Source organism: Elgaria multicarinata, chromosome 4, assembly GCF_023053635.1.
Source record: "Elgaria multicarinata webbii isolate HBS135686 ecotype San Diego chromosome 4, rElgMul1.1.pri, whole genome shotgun sequence".
Lineage (NCBI taxonomy): Eukaryota > Metazoa > Chordata > Lepidosauria > Squamata > Anguidae > Elgaria > Elgaria multicarinata.
The window spans coordinates 134,582,938-134,603,774 of record NC_086174.1 but is presented as its reverse complement, the minus strand read 5'-3'; the positions used below and the strand labels follow the sequence as shown (position 1 = coordinate 134,603,774).

The window sequence follows — 20,837 nt, the reverse complement described above, 5'->3', positions numbered from 1 at the left end:
GTCACCCTCCACTTTCTCCATACTGTGCATAATTCTTCCCTAAGTTAAACAGCCCCAAACATTGCCACATTTCCCCCAATGTTGTATCCATGTTTGTTATTATATCTCTGTGAAGCACTTATCATGCAACTGTCCCCTGCACAGAGATTGAACTTCTAAAGACCTGAGAGAGGAGATTGACTCCTGAAGAACTTTGGTGCAAAGGTGTGGCTGTATGTCCAGAAGGCAGATATGCAGGGCCGGCGCTACCATTAAAGCGAACAAGGCAGCGGCCTAGGGTGCAGACCTCAGAGGGGCGCAGCAGTACTGACCTTACCTCGTTCAATGCAGCAGGCGCTGTATGGCCCAATCCCCAGGTAAATGCAGGGAGCGGACTCCTCGCTGCTGCATCAGTGGGGCTCGTGGAAGGGCTTGTGGAATCCCAGCTGACAGGGCGAGAAAACGATGTAAAGGCCTGAAGAGGAAAGTGTCCTTGCCTCTAGGCCTGCTGCCTCCTACGTCATGTGCCAGGCCGAGTGTGGGGACTTCCCCACCACATACACACACACCTCCCATTGCTGAATGTTCTGGCCCCTCCCAGGCTCTCTACGCACACACATCCCTGCGGCGCTCCAAGGCCTCAAGTGCACACAGACCGGGCTACTTGAAGCCAAAGGTAAAAGGACCGCTGCAGCTAATGTCGTTGTGGGTGTGCTCACGTGCTGCAAACACGTGTATATTTTTGGGGGGCTGCGCGCACGCGTGTGCCATCTGCCAGCGTGTCCTCTCATTGCGCACCTGTGTGTGCGCGCTATTTGTATCCCGCCAGAATATCTCGAAAAACTAGGAAAAGAGACTTCTTAGGACACAATCCTAATGCATGTTTACAAAGAAAAAAGTCCTACAACTGGCTGGCTGGGGAATGCTTGAGAGTTGTAGGACTTCTTTTTTTCCTGTATAAACACTAGTCGGAATCCGCCCTTAGGATCCCACCCCCCATTCTGTGTACCACTTGTTGGTATGTACAGAGGTTGTAATACTGCACACAGCCTGCTTAACCACTGTCACCCCCCATTTTATTCCTTGCCTGCAGTTTTAAGAATCTCTACTCCTAAAACTTAGCCACATGTAGCAACTCTTTGGCAGAGAATCCATCTTTAACCCTTGGCACATTGCATTCATTAGAGAGATGAAATCTCTCTCTGGGTTCATCATCTCCCCCCTTCGAGGTTTTAACCTGCTTACAGAGCAGACCTTTACTCCTCGACCAAAGTATTTCATCTCTATGAATTTCTTCGCTTCTTCTCGATTCTTCTGGATTGGGTCCTGGGTAGGTGAGATTACAAGCAATACATGGTTAGATGAAGTTGGCAATATTTTCTTAAAGACATTACAATATGTAGCACAGTTTGTACTGTATAACAGATCATAAAAAACACTGGCAACCAAGAAATCTCGGGGACATTTGCTATGGCTATTTCAAGATGTTGTAATAACTTCTCTAAGACATTGGGATAAGATAATTGGAACTGTGACAACACACTTGTACTCCAGTCTTAGTACTTTTGTTTTAGAGTGACACTCCAATGCCATGCGGTGATGACTATTGGTGGTTAATTCATCCGGGAAACCCCACAACCATTGTGGCTATTGCCTGCTCCTGCATTACTGCTTGCAGCTATTGGTTACTTTCGGTGTTTGAGGACGGAAACAAAATGGTTAACTTGAGCAAGAAGAAGGAATCATGCCCCTAAATTTGTTATAGTACATGTCCCTAACACATCCTCCACAATTATGGGAAGACAGCACCAGAGAACTTGCACACATGGGTAGTTTGCAGGACTGTTCCAAATTCTTTTCTAAACTTATTATCCACATTAAGAAAAAAGATGGAGAAAAACTTGAATAAATGTGAGCTGTGGTCCTCAGGTCAAATGTTTGTGAATGAGCCATGTCGATTCCACAATAATTCACCATCTGGAAGCATCCTTACTTTCTGGTAAATGTGCTTTGGATTGCACCCTATTTGTGTGTGTTTGGAAAGGGGACCTCAGTGCTGGTAGAAGTCCATAGCTAATTTCTGTACTGGAAGCCCTGCCCATTTGAATTGGATATATGTAATGGTAGATTACAATTGGTCAGAATGAGAAGCTTAAAAAAAAACACTGCAGAAATTAAATTGCAAGCTTCTAGGTAGGAAGTCTCTCCAATCATGCGGAGTTGGTTTGGAATTCATTGTTAACTCCCTATTATAGGCTAATGTAAGGAGTTTTCATAAATGGAAACCTGGGTTACTTGGTCCTACTCCATTTCCCAGAGATTCATAACCATTTTAATAATCTGTTGTAACAAATAACATAGTTTTGTGGTGTCTTTCAATAGGGTGACCAAATGAAGAGGAGGAGGACACGGCTCCTGTAGCTTTAACAATTGTATTGAAAAGGGAATTTCAGCAGGTGTCATTTGTATATATGGAGAACCTGGTGAAATTCCCTCTTCATCACAACAATTCAAGCTGCAGGAGCTACACTAGAGTGGCCAGATTTAAAAGAGGGCAGGACACCTGCAGCTTTAACTGTTGTGTTCCCCATATATACAAATGACACCTGCTGAAATTGCCTTTTCAATACAACTGTTAAAGATCCAGGAGCTGTCCTCCTTTTCATATGGTCACCCTACTTTCAAAAGATCATCTGACTCATTTCTATGTAAAGGTTAAGGTGAACTGCTTCTAGTTTGGCTGTTGTGGTTTCCTCCAGAGAATATTGTTTTATGTTAATGGTGAATTGCTTTGGGAGAGCTGCGCCCTAAAAGGCAGGTTAAAATTCTAGAAACACTAACTAAGCAAATTAACTATTCACAACAGCAGTAATTGGTGATAACACAGTCAACCTATCATTTCTCTGTGAATCAATACAAGCAACACACACACGTCTGCGTAACACTTTTACACTCCGGATTTGCTCCCCATAGAAGCATAGCTACTGTTGCTCCCAAGCCTCCTTTAGGGCACAATCCTATACATGTTTAGATGGAAAAACATCCTACATGATGGGAGCTGTAGGACTTTCTTTTCTTGTCTAAACACGCATAGGTGCGAGCCTTTATGTAGGGTGACCATATGAAAAGGAGGACAGGGTTCCTGTATCTTTAACAGTTGCATAGAAAAGGGAATTTCAGCAGGTGTCATTTGTATATATGGAGAACCTGGTGAAATCCCCTCTTCATCACAACAGTTAAAGATGCAGGAGCTATACTAGAGTGACCAGATTTAAAAGAGGGCAGGGCCCCTGCAGCTTTAACTGGTGTGATGAAGAGGAAATTCCACCAGGTTCTCCATATATACAAATGACACCTGCTGAAATTCCCTTTTCAATACAACTGTTAAAGATACGGGAGCCCTGTCCTCCTTTTCATAGGGTCACCCTATTATATTTATTTGTATCCCGCCTTTTGCTAGGGTGACCCTATGAAAAGGAGGATAGGGCTCCTGTATCTTTAACAGTTGTATTGAAAAGGAAATTTCAGCAGATGTCATTTGTATATATGGGGAACCTGGTGAAATCCCCTCTTCATCACAACAGTTAAAGATGCAGGAGCTATACTAGAGTGACCAGATTTAAAAGAGGGCAGGGCACCTGCAGCTTTAACTGTTGTGATGAAGAGGGAATTTCACCAGATTCTGCATATATACAAATGACAGCTGCTGAAATTCCCTTTTCAATACAACTATTAAAGATACAGGAGCCCTGTCCTCCTTCTCATATGGTCACCCTACTTTACGTATTTATACCAGAGGCAGAAAAGCACCCAAAGAAGCTCTTCCCCACACGATAATAGTGAAGGAGGAGGGGTGGGGGTGCCGTTGCCATGAGCTCAGAAGTACAACCAAACCATAGAAACGGTCACCCTAACCTAGCGGGGGCCGCGCGCGTGTCCTTTCAATCGTATCCAATTGCCGGCGGAGGCGGGGTTCTGAGGACTCTCGTGGCCTCGCCATTGGCTGCTTCAGGGCAATCGGCCCGCCCAGCAGACCGCCATTTCCTACCCTGGTGGAAGTAGAGCCGACGTACAGCTGCTTTTCCCCCCCGTCACCATGCCTTCGTATTAGGGTTGACACTTCTTTTTCCGCCCGGCTGTGGGAAGGAGGAAGGGTGGAGCCAAGCTGCTGTCGGGCTCCCTGTCTTTGAAACGTGGGAAGCCGGGCGCGAGCAGGGAAGGTACGTGCTGGAAAGGAACCACTTGAGATGATGGGGGGCGGTGTCTTCCCGCCTCCCCCTTTCTCATCTGGAGTTGGGCTTGTCTCTCTTTAATTGCCCTCTGATAGTCGTTTCCCCATTGTGAAATGCTCATAGGACGGTAATAAATGAGGCTGATTTATGGCAGCGACAGCAGCAAAGGAATTAATTCGCCCAGCGCAAGAGGCCCAGAGCTCAAAGAGCAAAGGGCAGCGTGGCCTGCTTCATAGGGAGATGTGAGAGCAGGTTCATTGCTTCCTTCCCCGCCCCGGACTTCCTGTGCTTTCACATTGTCCAGCAGGCAGAAATTCACCAGGGGAAGCTCTCCTGACCCCCAGCGAGGGAGGATTTCAACTTCTGCTTTCTGACACTTAATTCAAGTTGTTAAAGCAGTAGAATGGCCCAAGATGGAGAAGGAGATAGTAAAGGTGGCTGTAGAATACAGAGCAACCCTCTCTGGATTGGTGCCCTCCAGATGTTTTGGACTACAACTCCCAGCATTCCTGGCCATTGGGAGTGATGAGAGTTGTAGTCTAAAACACCTGGGGGACACCAGGTTTGGGAAAGCTGCTATACAGCATCTTTCTGAAGGTGCCTTATATAATGCTGTTCCCACGGGGTGGAGCTGTATCCAACATGGAAGCGTTCTCTTCTCTCTAAAGATATTTATTTATTTATTGCATTTCTATACCGCCCAATAGCTAATGCTCTCTGGGCGGTTCACAAAGATAGGGGCAAACTGTGCTTTTTGATAAATGTGTCTTTGCATCTTTTTAAAGTGCTAACTGCATTAGCAGGGGAGCGCTGATAATGGCATCAGAGCAGGCTTCGGGAGGTAAATTAACTTTTTCCTCCTGTGCTGCTGTCAATTTTGTTTGCTTTTCCTTGAAATGACAGAAATGCAAATGTGGGACATTTTTGATTGTGAACAATGTGCTTGGGCAGCTTTTCAAGAAGTTTTGTTTAATGTATTTTAATTGTTTTAAAATTTTTGTGTACTGCGCAGAGAGCTTCGGCTATGGGGCAATATAGAAATATAATCAATGAAATGAAGGTGCATTTCATAATATGGGAATGAAAGGCTTTTCCTTTCAAGTGAAATATTCATTGAGGCAAGTCCTGTCTCACTAATTTACTAGAATTCTTTGAGAGTGTCAGCAAACATGTAGACGGTGATCCAGTGGGCACTGTTTACTTGGACTTCCAAAAGGCTTTTGATAAAGTCCCTCACCAAAGACTCCTGAATAAACTTAGTAGTCATGGAATAAGAGGAGAGGTCCTCTTATGGATCAGTAACTGGTTAGAGAACAGAAAACAGAGAGTAGGAATAAATGGTCAATTCTCCCGATGGAGGGAAGTAAATAGTGGGGTCCCACAGGGATCAGTATTGGGACCAATTCTTTTGAACTTGTTCATAAATTATCTGGAATTAGGAGTGAGCAGTAAAGTGGCCAAGTTCGCTGACGACACCAAATTATTTAAGGTTTTTAAAACGCAAAGAGATTGTGAAGAGCTCCAAAGCGATCTCTTCAAGTGGGCATCCAAATGACAGATGTGGTTCAATGTAAGCAAGTGTAAGGTGATGCATGTTGGGGCAAAAAAAAAAAAAAATCCAACAACTTCAAGTATAACCTAATGGGATCTGAGCTGTGTGGTGGAACCCGAAAGGGCGGGTTCCCGTGGTTCGCTGAGTGGTGGTCACAGACTCTCAAGACACAATTTCTCTCTCTTTAGAAGGTTTATTACGAGCAGCCTGCAGTGCTGCAAGGTGACAGTCCCAAAAGACCTGAGGAACTGCCCAACAATTTCAGGAAAGGTTAACATATTTATAGGGTCAGTTCTCCTCAGATACAATGGCAGAACTTTCCCACCAATTATAATACAGTTTTGCAATGCAATAACCAATGAGAAGCAAAGCATTTAGGCATGCACAGAGTTTAAGTACTTCTCTGACTAGAATACCATACATATATGGGTATTGCAATAGTTACAGGAAATACATCTCTATCTGTTTCGGTTTTTTTGGTTATCTTGCTTTGCAGACATCTTACTCCACCTTCCCACTGCCGGTGTTGACACCGTCTTGTGACATGGCAATTCTGCATGTGCAAAGTACAGATAATTCTAAGACTAGAAAACCAATATGTAGATGGGTATTGCAATCCTGGAACATCTGTTCCTTTGTGGTTACTACTCTTCCTGTCCTTGCAGGGACGCTCACACTCAGATTAATGTGTCAACACTTCTTGTTGGTTGAGCAAGTGTTGCTCAATATATTTTCAGCTACAGTTTGCATCAAATTGCTATAGAACTTAATTTCTAATAGAAAGGGCTTACATCAAAACAGGGTGGGCACAGACAAAACAGCCCATTCACACATTTCCACAACAGCTGGCGGTGACCAAACAAGAAAGAGATCTTGGGATTGTGGTGGACAGCTGGATGAAAATGTCCACCCAGTGTGCAGCCGCTGCATACTCAGTGTTAGGCATTATAAGAAAAGGAATTGAGAATAAATCGGGCAGTATCATACTGCCTTTATACAAATCTATGGTGCAACCACACTTAGAATACTGTGTACAGTTCTGGTCACCACACCTAAAAAAAATATATTGTAGAGCAGGAAAAAGTGCAGGAAGGGGCAAATAAAATGATTAAGGGACTGGAGCATCTCCCCTATGAGGGAAGGTTACATAAAGTTTGGAAAAAAGGAGGCTAAGGGGACGCCTGATAGAGGTGTACAAAATTATGCATGGTATGGTGAATGTAGATACTCTCTCAAAATACTAGAATCCGGGGTCATCCCATGAAGCTGATCTTTGCCACATCTTTGCCACATCTCTTAGTTGAATATTATAACCTGTCATGGTGCAACTCTAAATAACCTGTTCTAGAGTGATGAAACTGAGTTAGTTAATGATTTGGGGTTATATATAAAACTGGAACTAAGTAGCTGGAGCCTTAACCATAGCTTGGATTGGAGACTTAGGAAGCTGCATGTAAGCTGCTCTGTGCTTCTCAAGAAAGTGTGGTATATGAGTTGTTAAAGCTGATATTCCTTGTTGAGGAAAGAGCTGAGGAGTTCCTTTCTTTGGTTACAAAGAAGCACATATCATAGGTTCTAATTATTTATGCCTAGCTAGTAACGTTTTTACGTTTTCTTATTATTTTCAGCAATGACCATGAAAGTAGATTCTGAAGAGCAAGTTCTGGTACATAAAGAGTTCACTTACATTAATGGAGTTGCTACCGAGGTCTTCAAGTGTGGCCCTTGGACGGATCTCTGGAAAAATAAAAGTGCTCCCAAAGTCTTATTTCTAGTTATCCCGGGTAAGTTCAATGAGTGGGATTTGCTTGTTTTAAAATGTGTATTCTTTTGATAGAGGAATTATGGTAGTGCACATTCTGAGAAACGGAGAATGCTGGGAGTTGTAGGTTTTTTTCTGTAGGATTTTTTCTGTCTGAACATATACAGAATGGAACTCTTGAGGAAAAGTGGTGGAGCATGTGTGGATCCAAAAAGTCTTAGATAAGACAGAAATCAATGAATGGCTCTTGAGAGAAAGGAAGATAGTATCCTCTGTTTCAGATCTTCAGAGATGCTTTCATCAGGGTTTGTTTTGAAATATGTGTCTAAAGCTAATTGATTAAATATGAGAAGTTAATAACTAAGTGCAATTCTATGTTTGTCTACTTAGTAGGAAAGCATATCAAGTTCAATGGGACTTAGTCCTAGGTAAATGTGTCTAGGATTGCAGTATTAATTTTTAGTTTGCTTGTTTTAAAAATGCATGAATGCATTAGAAAATATTTCCTTCTATGTTAAGATCCTGTCTAATTCTTCTTAACTGTTTCTATATTGCCTTATCTGCTAAAAAGCTATCAAGGCAGTGTATATGAATTTAGTATATTAAACCCCTACAACCATAAAAACAAGAACAGTAAAAACTGCATATTTAATAAAAGGCTAAATGGAGAAGATGTGTCTTTTGAAGGCCAAGAGAGTGGGAGCCTATCTTAATAGTTGAGGAAGTATATTCTATAGTTTGCTGGTAACACAGAAGAAAGTCCTTTAATGTGTGCCTGACGAACGGACCTCCGTGAGTGATGGGACCTGTGAAAGGGACTCTCTGCAGATCTTAACTCAGGCAGGTTCGTAGTGAGACAGGCAGTCCATTAGCTATCTTCTAAGTTGTTTAGGGTTTAAAAGATTAAGAACAACACTTTGTGTTCTGGCCAGAAAGCAATTGGCAACCCGTGCTGGTCTTTCAGGACAGTTTCAAACTGTAGTTTATGATCTAGCTCAGTGGTTCCCAAACTTTTTCAGGTACTCGCCCCTTTGGTTCCACAAACTCATGCCCAGTGCCCCCTACCCTATACTATAAAAATCATTATTCAGAATAGCGGTTTTCAAGGACCCACTAAGGAAGATAATAACAATAAAATTCAAAACAGTAACAATTAATTGAATATTTATTCAAAACCCAATTACATTTTTTTAGTTTATTCAATTAAACATAATTGATGAACTCGATCCAGTGATATCATCTTTTCAACGTCTGATAGTCATGTAGCAAGAATATTAGATATCACAGGGCCTTAGATGATGATTATAGTATATTTGGGTAGGGTCATGCCAGGAGAGGCGCTCCATCAGCCCGAGTTGTCCGGAGCCATGCTGCCAACAAGACCCTCCTCAATCCACACATTTATTAATATTAGATTGTAAGCCTATGCGGCAGGGTCTTGCTATTTACTGTTTTACTCTGTACAGCACCATGTACACTGATGGTGCTATATAAATTAATAATAATAATAATAATAATAATAATAATAATAATAATACTGTTTAACGGTGAATTGAAATGTTTCAAAAGCACCAAAACGCTAATGAAGAGACATACCCTGCTTGGTGTGCCCTGCCACGTCGGCTGCAAACAGAGGCGTTTGCTCTCTTTTCCCTCCCTCCCTCGGCAAGCCTGGGGCGGGTGCTTCCCATTTAAAGGGGCTGTGCTCCTCTGGATCCTGCTGGTCTGGGCGCCTGAGCTGAGCAGCGGTGGCGGCAGCTGGGCGGAGGAGCTGTGTGGATTCTTCCCCTATATGGCTTGGGACCAAACTACCTTCTCCTATAAAAATGTCCCTAGGTTTTAAGACCTTCTAGAGAGGCGCTTCTCAGAAAAGACCACCATGAGCGCCCCCCTGCCACCCCCTTGCCTCTTAACACCCCCCTATGCAATCCCACCGCCCACAAGGGGGTGGTACTGCCCACTTTAGGAATCACTGATGTAGCTGGTTTCAACAAACAATAGTTAACATTAAGCAAAGTTTTAGAGTTCAAATGTAACGCTACGGGTGCAATCCTATGCATGTTTAGACAGAAAAAAGTCCTACAACTCCCAGCATGCCCCAGCCAGTGTAGTTGGCTAGGGCAATGCTGGGAAATATAGAGTTTTTTTTCCTGTCTAAACATGCATAGGATTGCATTGTAAATTGTGGTTAGTTGGTAACTGGGGGAGGCCAAGGTCGTTCTTATCACAATAAACCACAATTTATTATGCTGTCTCAGCGCTGCCAGGGATTTTTCATTATATGCCTGCAAATATGATTGGCATGGCTAGTAATCAGGGAGATTTCTCAAGTTTTGAACCATTTTAAGGGGAATTTGTCCACTTTGTTTTGTTGAAAAATTCCAGCAGAAATCGCACTGGGTGCCAGGGTCTGGCAGAAAGGCTGGATATAAATTTAATAAATATTTTTAAACTCTCAAGAGTTGGAATCAGATGTACAGCAATAACTGTAAATAAAACATGCTTTGCAAGCAGCATTTATTGCAAGCCAAGTGGGGGTGTAATGATAAAAGCAAGATAATTGTGCTTTCTGACTGTAGTGTGGAAGCAGATATGCCAGAAGATGGTGCTGTTTTAAAGACAAGCACAAATATATTTTCTACATTTTGGTGAGTGTGTTCTTACAATTGTGTGTTCATCTTGGGTAACTTTTAATGTATAAAAAGTAGGCATAGCATATGTTCTTGAATAAACTGCCTTTTTGCAGTTTACTATTGAATATATAGTGCCTTGCATAAATATTCACCCTCCTTTGACTTGTCCACATTTTATTGTGTTACAATCTGGAATTAAGATGGAGTGACCTCTTCTCACTGATCTAGACAAAATAGTCCATAATGTTGAACTGGGGAAAGAATCTACATGTTTTACAAAATGATTTACAAACATGCAAATAAGACCTCTCAGTTTTGTAAGTATTCACCCCCTGTGCTTTAAACACCCCTAAATAAGTTCTGGTGCAACCAACTGCCTTCAGAAGTCAAATAATTAGTTGAATGGAGTCCACCTGTGCAGTTCATGTGTTACATGATCTCATAAAATATACCTGTTTCTGAACAGCCGCACAGTTTGTTGGACAGCATATCTAAACAAACAGCATCATGAAGACCGAGGAGCTATCAAAACAAGTCTGGAATAAAGTTCTGGAGAAGCATCAATAAGGGTCGGGTAATAAAAAAAAAAATATAGCCCAAGCTATGAACATCCCCTGGAGCACTGTTATGTCCATTATTACTAAATGGAAAGAATATGGCACAACCATGACTTCGCCTAGAATAGGCGGTCCACCAAAACTCAGTGTAGGTGTCATACTGTGGGCCCATGTGAGCTCACATGGCAGTACTGCAAAACTTTTCTTTTTCCTAAAGCTTTTAAAACTTGATGTTGTGCAGACTTCTACTGTTACTTTCTACTGTTAGTTTTACCCTACCCTGTGCCTGCTTACCCTACCCTGTACCTGTTTGCATTCTCTTCCCCTCCTTATTGTTTTACTATGATTTTATTAGATTGTAAGCCTATGCGGCAGGGTCTTGCTATTTACTGTTTTACTCTGTACAGCACCATGTACACTGATGGTGCTATATAAATAAATAATAATAATAATAATAATAATAATAATAATAATAATAATAATAATGTTATCTCCAAAGCTCAAATAATTGTGGGTGAGTACATAGTGGCATAGTTTGGTGGCTAGATGTGTTTTAATAATGTTCTTAATGTTCTTAATGTTCTTAATCTTTCTAAATCACATTGGTAAATGAGGAGGTTCATGACTGTGCTGATTTTGTGGATGACATTATTAGGACATGCAATAGTATTGCAAGAGTAGATATGGGAACAGAGTTGGCATCTGGATCTGCCACAGGGTCTTGTTTCTGTGTTTGTATCTCTGTTAAATGGTCTGTTGTTACTGGTGAGTAGCCATTTCAGGTTGGACAGCTGTCTGTAAGCAAGTATAAGCCAGCCAGGGCTGTGAGAGGGAAGTGGTGTTGTCTAGGGTGGGCAGTGATTGTTGGAGTTTATTAGCTAAGAAGTCCCTCATGAGTAGTAATACATTTTCATATTGAAAACTGCCCTGATGCTTGTGCATTTTGAACTAATTTACTTTTAAAAGTAAATGTATCCCATTAACAAACAAAAGTTGTCTCAAGTGCTTGTGATACCCAGTCCAAGGGCTAACATCATTTCAGCTACTTCTGGTGTTATCAGTATTGTCATAAATTGGAACAAGGAGTTTTTAAATTACATATATTAGACTTGGCCTAAGTGTTCCCGCTATGATTCTCGTGTCATTCTCTATTTAAGGAGAAATAGAGGTAGCTCAAGATTGCAAATGGGTAGTTGAGCAGTTTGTCTTGGCTATGGCTTAATTTGGTACTGACTCCTGTTTAAAGGAGGTTGGAAGAGAGTGATCTCCAAAGGGACAGACCTATACAGTTGTTCTAATGATAGCTGTTGGAACGAAACAATCTAAACATATATTAAGTATTTTATTTCCAAAATTTGTAAGCCATTCTTCATCTACAAGGGATCCCAGGGCAAATAAATCCAATGTAAAAAACCTATACAATTGTACATTAACAAACAAATATGTTCCCCTTTTTTCAATACTTATAACTTGTCCTTCTTTCCAAGAGTACATGGTGGCAGGGGAGTATCCCATTTTATCCTGTAAAAATTGTTGGGTAAACTAAGCAAAACAGAAGTATGTTCTTTGCATGTGACATTTTACGCAATGTCCTCTACATGTAGTTTTGTTGTGTAGTGGAAAAAATCATGCGCATAGTCCTCCAAAATATGCACGTCATGTTTTCGTTTAAGCCCTGATCATCAGTTGTTTCTAATAAGTCTGTCAACATCCCCCAATTTCTCCATGTGTGACAAAACTGCTGTATTCTGTACATGCTCCATTTAAATTCTTCTGACATCTGCGTGGGCTTGCTTCCATGCATTAACATAAGAGAGTTGGAAGTTGCTGCTTTGGTGGTTGATTTGGTGCCAAAGGCAGATTAGCTTTCCACAAGCAAGGAAACACCAGTTTTTACTCAAATTGGAATTCCCAGCATCCTGAGAAGGGAAGGCTGTTCAAATCTTTGCCACCCAAAACTATAGTTTTCTGAATAAGGCTCCATATAATTGTCCTAGCTACCATAGGGTGAAGTGTTGGGATTTGTTTTGGTCATGTATCATCTTCCCAGGTGCTGCATTAGATTTGTTAATGTATTGTGGCTGTAGATATTTGGCAGAAACATTAGGAAACATTTATCCAACCTAAACTAACAGACAGGTAATTCAATAAGCAATGTATTGAGGGCATTTTGGGGTTGCCATTTCATTCATTTATTTAATTAATTAAAAATATTTCTTGGCTTCCTTTCATACATTCATAATTGATATTTTAATTAATTAAAACATTTAATTCATGGCACTGGCTCTTGTTTCTTTCTCTTTGAGGCATTTCTTAGTGTCAGTAGAAGTTCTAATGAGTGACATATGTGTCTAGTGCTTTGCCTTAGCACATGGTATCCTCATCTCCCCTTCCCTGGATCTGTTTTTTCTGGGATCTTATCTGTTTCCTGACTGAAGTAAATATCAGGTAGTGACTCCGTTTATCAGGAGATAGAAGTCTTCGTTTGTCTCACTCCACCCCACGCTAAACCATTACCCTATTTCTTCGATTCTAAGATGCACTTTTCCCCCCATATAAACATCTCTAAAAATGGGGTGCGTCTTAGAATCGCTGGTGTGCCTTAGGGTTTTTTTTTTCAGTTGGTGGTACTGAAATTAGTGTGCGTCTTACAATCGATGGCGTCTTACAATCGAAGAAATACGGTAGTCATAGGTGTTGTAAGCTGTGCAGAGCATTGAACACATAGCATGACAAAGGGTTATATAAACACTTTTTATTTTCACTGTTCAGGTGATGATGGAAGTGAGAGTATTTCTATATACCATCCAGTGGAATTAATGGTGATGGGTGAAAATGTGTGAAAGATTTGGCAATATAAATACATGAATGTATCTCTGGTACTTTCAAAGGAGTAAGACTGAAAAAACATAAAAGCTTTAGATGAGATATTAAAATAATATTGGGAAGATACATTTGTTTGCAATAAACTAGTTTCTGGGCAGTGATGCACCTTAACAGTGTTATTGTTCAAATATTCTTTTTATTCTCTCAGCATTTTAACATTCTATAAATTTAATTTTAACTTTGCTGCGCTATAAAAATGCAATAAATAAATAAATAGAGCTGAAGTACAAGTGCATCTCTTAGTGCCCAGATATATTATATTTCCAAATAGATGCTTTGATCTTCCATGCTGCTAAAAATATATTTTTTCAGTATTGCCTGAAGTCTAAAGGGTTTATTGCACATTAGTAGAATAACTACCTCTAACAGTTTGGTTCCCATAATAAGGAGTAGAAAAATGTATGTGATTTTTTAAAAATATATATAATGGTGAAATTAGCTTATTTACTCTAAATCACCCAGCATATCGTAACTTTCTATACCATATAAACTTATAGAATAGCAGAGTTGGAAGGGGCCTACAAGGCCATTGAGTCCAGCCCCCTGCTCAATGCTTAATGGAGGCACTTCCAAAAGGAATATTTCTCTGTAAAAATGTCTTTGTTATTGTGTGGTCTTTTGGTAAGGGGAAAGTTGCCTGTTAGGCCCAGAAATTATATTTTGGACAAAGTAGCCTGCTTGGGGGTGGGGTACCCTTAACCTCTGTGAGTAACAACATACGTTTTAAAGTAGTTGAATTCAAGTATAATGGACATTTGGTTAGTTTAGTGAAAAATAACGCAAGTCAGCAATGTTTCTTATTTTTTCTATCTTGCAACTATTGAGTTTCTGTTTATGGGCTGCAGTTTTAACACACATTTTCTTTTTGTTTTTTAGGTAATCCAGGATTGGCTGGCTACTATCAAACATTTATTCAATGTTTGTATTCTGGCCTGAATCAGAAGTATCCAGTTTGGGTTGTTAGTCAAGCTGGACAATGTAAACTCCCTAATGGCATGGCAATGGTGGAAGGTACTATGAACTAACTTGCTAATATACTGCCATTTTGCAATATTGGTATTTTCTCCTTTAAAATCAGTTGGCATTCATGTATACTTCGCATTAGCAGAAGTGTTGGTGCCCATATTTCTTTAACTGTACTATTTGACAATTTGCTGAGTTCTATAGATATTATTGCTGTTTCCATTTGCATGCGTAAGAATACCATTTTCTTTAAATAACAGTGAATATAAAACTTAAAATATACATCCTAAGACCATTGGGTACTGTTTGTTGAAAGGAGCACACATCTCTTCTAAACAACATTAAAATATCATTATGGAATTGGCCCACCTTAGACATCTCTGAGACATGAAGTTTAAGCATAAAGCATGGTGCAAAGTGTTGATTGGGTAGCAACAGTGTGGTGTAGTGGCTAAAGTGTTGAACTGGGAGTCGGGAGATGTGGGTTCTAGTCCCCACTTGGCCATGGAAACCCACTGGATGACTTAGGGCTAGTCACAGACTCTCAGCCCAACCTACCTCACAAGGTTGTTTTTGTAAGGATAAAATGAAGAGGAGGAGGATTGTATAGGCCACCTTGGGTTCCTTGGAGGAAAAAGGCAGGATATAAATGCAATAATAAATAAAATAGTTGCTCTTGGCTTTAAGAGAGTGGTTGCACAGATCTCCGTTATTCTTTATCTTGATAGGTGTAAGTATTTAGCTACTCATATTGCAGCAGTTGCACATAAAATGGTAAGACACCTGAAAAGTATCCGCTCTTCTGGTCCTACCCCCAACAGAATTTGGACTGCCTTTTTAATCTCCTCTCTAACCTGTGTTGTGGAATTCTCTCTTCATGGAGGTGTGACTGGTGCTGACATTTTTAAGCGTGAGGTCAAAACCTAGTTGTTTGCCCAGTCATTTTAATCTATTTTATGCTGGTCGATGTGAGCTGCCTACTTTAAGCATTCCCTGCCTTTTATTTGTTGCAGTTGATGCTTTATTGGCTGTGTTCGCACATCACAATAAGTCAGAATGCTAGAGAATTCTGGCTTTTTGTGAATGAGCCAGCATGCTAGTGCATACTGCCTGACAATGCAAGCTCACAATGCAAGCGGGAGCGGCTAAACAAACCGCAGACCTTCCATCTGTGGTTTGTTAATTGTGACGTGCAAACTAGGAACTCTGGCTTGTCTGGGGAATCGTGTTATGATTAACAAGCCACAGATGGAAGGTCCATAATTTATTTAGTCATTTTATATTGTATTTTATACTATGGTTTTATACTGTTGTTTTATACATGGAATGTTTTTAATTTTTGTGAACCGCCCAGAGAGCTCCAGCTATTGGGCGGTATAGAAATGTAATAAATAAATAAATAATTCCCACTTGCAGGAGGAGTAAAACAGGGAATGACTGAACAGCTTGCAGCAGCCTGCCGGATCATTTGCAATAAACCAGAATGCTTTTGAATTGTGACATGCAAATGGGATCACTGTGTGTGTTGCATATTGTGTTTGGAGTCTTTATTATGTTTTGTATACTGCCCAGGTATAAAATGAGGGGCAGTACAAAAGTATTTTAATAATGGGGGAGGGAGGTATACCAGCCAGGGAAAATGCTTTGGTGATACACACATTTATGTCTTGGAGAATGTACAGAAGTATGGAAAGTGAAAGCAAGAGAGCGTGAGAATCCACAAATTGCATGTGTGATAGCTTATAAGAGAATTCTGTTCCCTCCCATATCCTTGTGTTTGTGTTTATAGCTACATTTTAGGTTTTTCAAAAGTGATATATCTTTAACCATGCAAACTCATTTTCCTGTGGTTGTTTACAGAGTTTCCTTGCTGTGGGCTCAATTATCTTGCATTTGGCACTGACCTACAATATAGTAGAATGCTTTTGGCTGGAATGAAATAGAAAATTTAGTCCAACCCCCAAGGCAGGGTCCTCCACATGTTAATTTAATAAATGAAATGGAACTTGCATAATCCAAGCATCAGTATGCCACAGGCAGAGAGTAGTAACAAACCAGCACACCATGTAAAATTTCCTACAGCAGAGAAAGCTCCAAATTACTGGCACGAAGCACAACTTGAGTGGAAGGCTGAAAAAAATCCCAGGGTTTCCTGATGTGTGTGAAATGTTTATAAGTACAAATGTCATGATCTTCAGCTGCAGCTGATATGCACATACAGATAGAGTTGAAAAATTTCAGACTGTACGTAGGAAGCTAGAGTATTCTAAAATCCTCTCCATGGTTTTTAACTTACTTAGGAAACATGCAAAGATGTACCCTGCTCGTAGACACACAAGTTCTGAAAAGTAACGCTACATCTTATAACTGAGTTTGTCTAATCTGGATTCATACGGTGATCGTTGATCTCAGAAGTGGAGAGGAGCCTATTCATCAAATCGCTTCCAAGAGAAATTTTAATACAGCCATTGTATCTCTACTTCTACTTTCATAGGCCGCGTTTGGACATCACTTTAAGCTACGGTGGCTTAAACTCTCAGTAGATTATTTTTTAAATAATCCATGATCCCACACCACATGAGTGGGCGAATAAGCTACTGTAAGTAGTTTATTAAGCCATTGTGCTGTGCGTCATGAGAGACAACTTCCCGCCCCCTGTCCTGCTGCAGTCCTCCTGCCTGAGCCATGACAGAGTTTCACCCATTGACAAAACCCTGTGTGCCTTGAAAGGAGCAAAAATCTCAGGTGCACCAAAAAGGGGATGACACCTATAATACCTTCAGGGTTTGTAGGATCAGGACCAAATCTCATAGCCAGCCTCCCCTACTCAGGACTCATCTTGTCTGTGCACTGTGTGTGTGTGTGTGTTTTCATGTTCTGCTTTTTTCAGGAGGGGATGGGGCTTGTTTCATTTGTTTTGTTTTGGTATGTATGTTTTGCCTAGGTTTGTATGTATGCATGTATGTGTTGGCTGAATTTATTGTGTGTGCATGTGCATGCACTATTTTACCTGGGGGGGTGTTGTGTGTGTGTGTGCACACGCGCATGTGTCTTGTCTGTGTTTGCAAGTTCAAGCTTTATAATTTTCACTTCTGCCTTATACTTACTTTCTTGGGCAAGGTACTTTTTTTTAGCTTCACTAGTTTGCCTTCTGTGAAATGGGTGTGACTAGCCACACCAATATGGCAGCCATTTTGTGAGAGTGCCACAAAATTCCAACTGTGCCCACTGGTTCACAAAGATTGGGTCACTTGCTATGCCCACTTACCTAGGAATAAGCGTCATTGAAATGGGCATAATATCTGTGTAGCATGTGTAGGATTTTGCCATCAGTCTCTAACATTCTAAAGCATTTTGTCCCTTTTCTCCCTTGACAAGGCAAATACCATAAGAATGATTTCAGACAACTTTTCTCCGATCAATGAATTCCTTATGTCCCATGGTAGAACCTTTGTTTATTCGTTCAGTCGCTTCTGACTCTTCGTGACTTCATGGACCAGCCCACGCCAGAGCTTTCTGTCGGCCGTTGCCACCCCCAGTTCCCCCAAGGTCAAGTCTGTCACTTCCAGAATATCATCCATCCATCTTGCCCTTGGTCGGCCCCTCTTCCTTTTGCCTTCCACTTTCCCTAGCATCAGCCTCTTCTCCAGGGTATCCTGTCTACTCATTATGTGGCCAAACTACTTCAGTTTTGCCTTTAATACCATTCCCTCAAGTGAGCAGTCTGGCTTTATTTCCTTGGGTATGGACTGGTTTGATCTTCTTGCAGTCCAAGGCACTCTCAGAATTTTCCTCCAACACCACAGTTCAAAAGCATCTATCTTCCTTCGCTCAGCTTTCCTTGTGGTCCAGCTCTCGCAGCCATAGGTTACTACGGGGAATACCATTGCTTTAACTATGCGGACCTTTGTTGTCAGTGTGGTGCCTCTGCTCTTAACTATTTTATCAAGATTTGTCATTGCTCTCCTCCCAAGAAGTAAACGTCTTCTGATTTCCTGGCTGCAGTCAGCGTCTGCAGTAATCTTTGCACCCAGAAATACAAAGTCTGTCACTGCCTCCACGTCTTCTCCCTCTATTTGCCAGTTATCACTCAAGATGGTTGCCATAATCTTGGTTTTTTTGAGGTTTAACTGCAACCCCGCTTTTGCACTTTCTTCTTTCACCTTCGTCATAAGGCTCCTCAGCTCCTCCTCACTTTCAGCCATCAAAGTGGTGTCATCTGCATATCTGAGATTGTTAATGTTTCTTCCTGCGATTTTAACTCCAGCCTTGGATTCGTCAAGCCCAGCACGTTGCATGATGTGTTCTGCATATAAGTTGAATAGGTAAGGTGAGAGTATGCAACCCTGCCGTACTCCTTTCCCAATCTTAAACCAGTCCGTTGTTCCGTGGTCTGTTCTTACCGTTGCTTCTTGTTCGTTATACAGATTCCTCAGGAAGCAGACAAGATGACTTGGTATCCCCATACCACCAAGAACTTGCCACAGTTTGTTATGATCCACACAGTCAAAGGCTTTAGAATAGTCAATAAAACAGAAATAGATGTTTTTCTGGAACTCCCTGGCTTTCTCCATTATCCAGCGGATATTGGCAATTTGGTCTCTAGTTCCTCTGCCTTTTCTAAACCCAGCTTGTACATCTGGCAATTCTCGCTCCATGAATTGCTGGAGTCTACCTTGCAGGATCTTGAGCATTACCTTACTGGCATGTGAAATAAGTGCCACTGTCCGATAGTTTGAACATTCTTTAGTGTTTCCCTTTTTTGGTATGGGGATATAAGTTGATTTTTTCCAGTCTGATAGCCATTCTTGTGTTTTCCAAATTTGCTGGCATATGGCATGCATCACCTTGACAGCATCATCTTGCAATATTTTAAACAGTTCAGCTGGGATACCGTCGTCTCCTGCTGCCTTGTTATTAGCAGTTCTTCTTAAGGCCCATTCAACCTCACTCTTCAGGATGTCTGGCTCTAACTCACTGACCGCACCGTCTGAGCTATCTTCGATATTATTATCCTTCCTAAACAGATCTTCCGTATATTCTTGCCACATTTTCTTGATCTCTTCTGTTTCTATTAGGTCCTTGCCATCTTTGTTTTTGATCATACCCATTTTTGCCTTGAATTTACCTCCGATGTTTCTAATTTTCTGGAAGAGGTCTCTTGTCCTTCCTATTCTATTGTCTTCTCCCACTTTCGCGCATTGCTTGTTTAAAAATAATTCCTTATCTCTTCTGGCTAACCTCTGGAATGTTGCATTTAATTGGGCATATCTTCCCCTATCACTGTTGCCTTTTGCGTTCCTTCTTTCTTGGGCTACTTCTAGTGTCTCAGCAGACAGCCATCTTGCCTTCTTGGTTTTCTTTTTCTTTGGGATGTTTTTTGTTGCCACCTCTTGGACAATGTTGCGAACTTCGGTCCATAGTTCTTCCGGGACCCTATCTACTAAATCTAGTCCCTTAAATCTATTCTTCACTTCCACTGCATATTCATTAGGAATATTAGTGAGCTCATATCTAACTGATCTGTGGGTCTTCCCTATTCTCTTTAGTTTGATTCTAAATAGTGCAATAAGAAGTTTGTGATCTGAACTACAGTCAGCTCCAGTTCTTGTTTTTACCATCTGTGTAGATGTCCGCCACCTTTGGCTGCAAAGGATGTAGTCAATCTGATTTCGGTGTCGGCCATCTGGTGAAGTCCATGTATAAAGCCGTCTTTTAGGTTGTTGGAAGAGAGTGTTTGTTAAGCACAGTGAGTTGTCCTGGCAAAATTCTATCAGCCTATGTCCCGCTTCATTTTGTTCTCCTAGACCATGCTTACCTGTAATTCCAGATGTCATTTGACTACCCACCTTAGCATTCCAGTCTCCTGTAATGAAAATAACATCTCTTTTTGGTGTATTATCCAGTAGGTGCTGCAGATCCTCATAGAACTGATTTACTTCTGCTTCTTCAGCATCTGTGGTTGGGGCATATATTTGGATCACTGTGATGTTAAATGACTTACCCTGAATTCAAATTGAGATCATTCTATCATTTTTTGGATTGTATCCAAGCACTGCTTTAGCCACTTTATTATTAATTATGAAGGCTACTCCATTTCTTCTGTGATCCTCTTGTCCACAGTAGTAGATCTGGTGGTGATCTGATGTGAAGTGGCCCATTCCAGTCCATTTCAGTTCACTGACACCCAATATACCTATATTTAATCTTGACTTCTCACCAATAACCACATCCAATTTGCCCTGGCTCATAGATCTTACATTCCAGGTTCCT

General features: G+C 41.1%; 1 protein-coding gene across 1 annotated transcript in view; it reads left to right on the top strand.

Annotated features, from left to right (window-relative positions):
• Positions 1–4,144: 4,144 nt before the first annotated feature.
• LDAH (lipid droplet associated hydrolase) overlaps positions 4,145–20,837 on the top strand; it is a 106,038-nt gene continuing 89,345 nt past the window's right edge. The window contains exons 1-3 of the mRNA XM_063125218.1: positions 4,145–4,199; positions 7,392–7,547; positions 14,478–14,612. Of these exons, the coding sequence (XP_062981288.1) occupies positions 7,394–7,547; positions 14,478–14,612 (289 nt within the window). The 5' untranslated portion in view covers positions 4,145–4,199; positions 7,392–7,393. The remainder of the gene's footprint in view (positions 4,200–7,391; positions 7,548–14,477; positions 14,613–20,837) is intronic.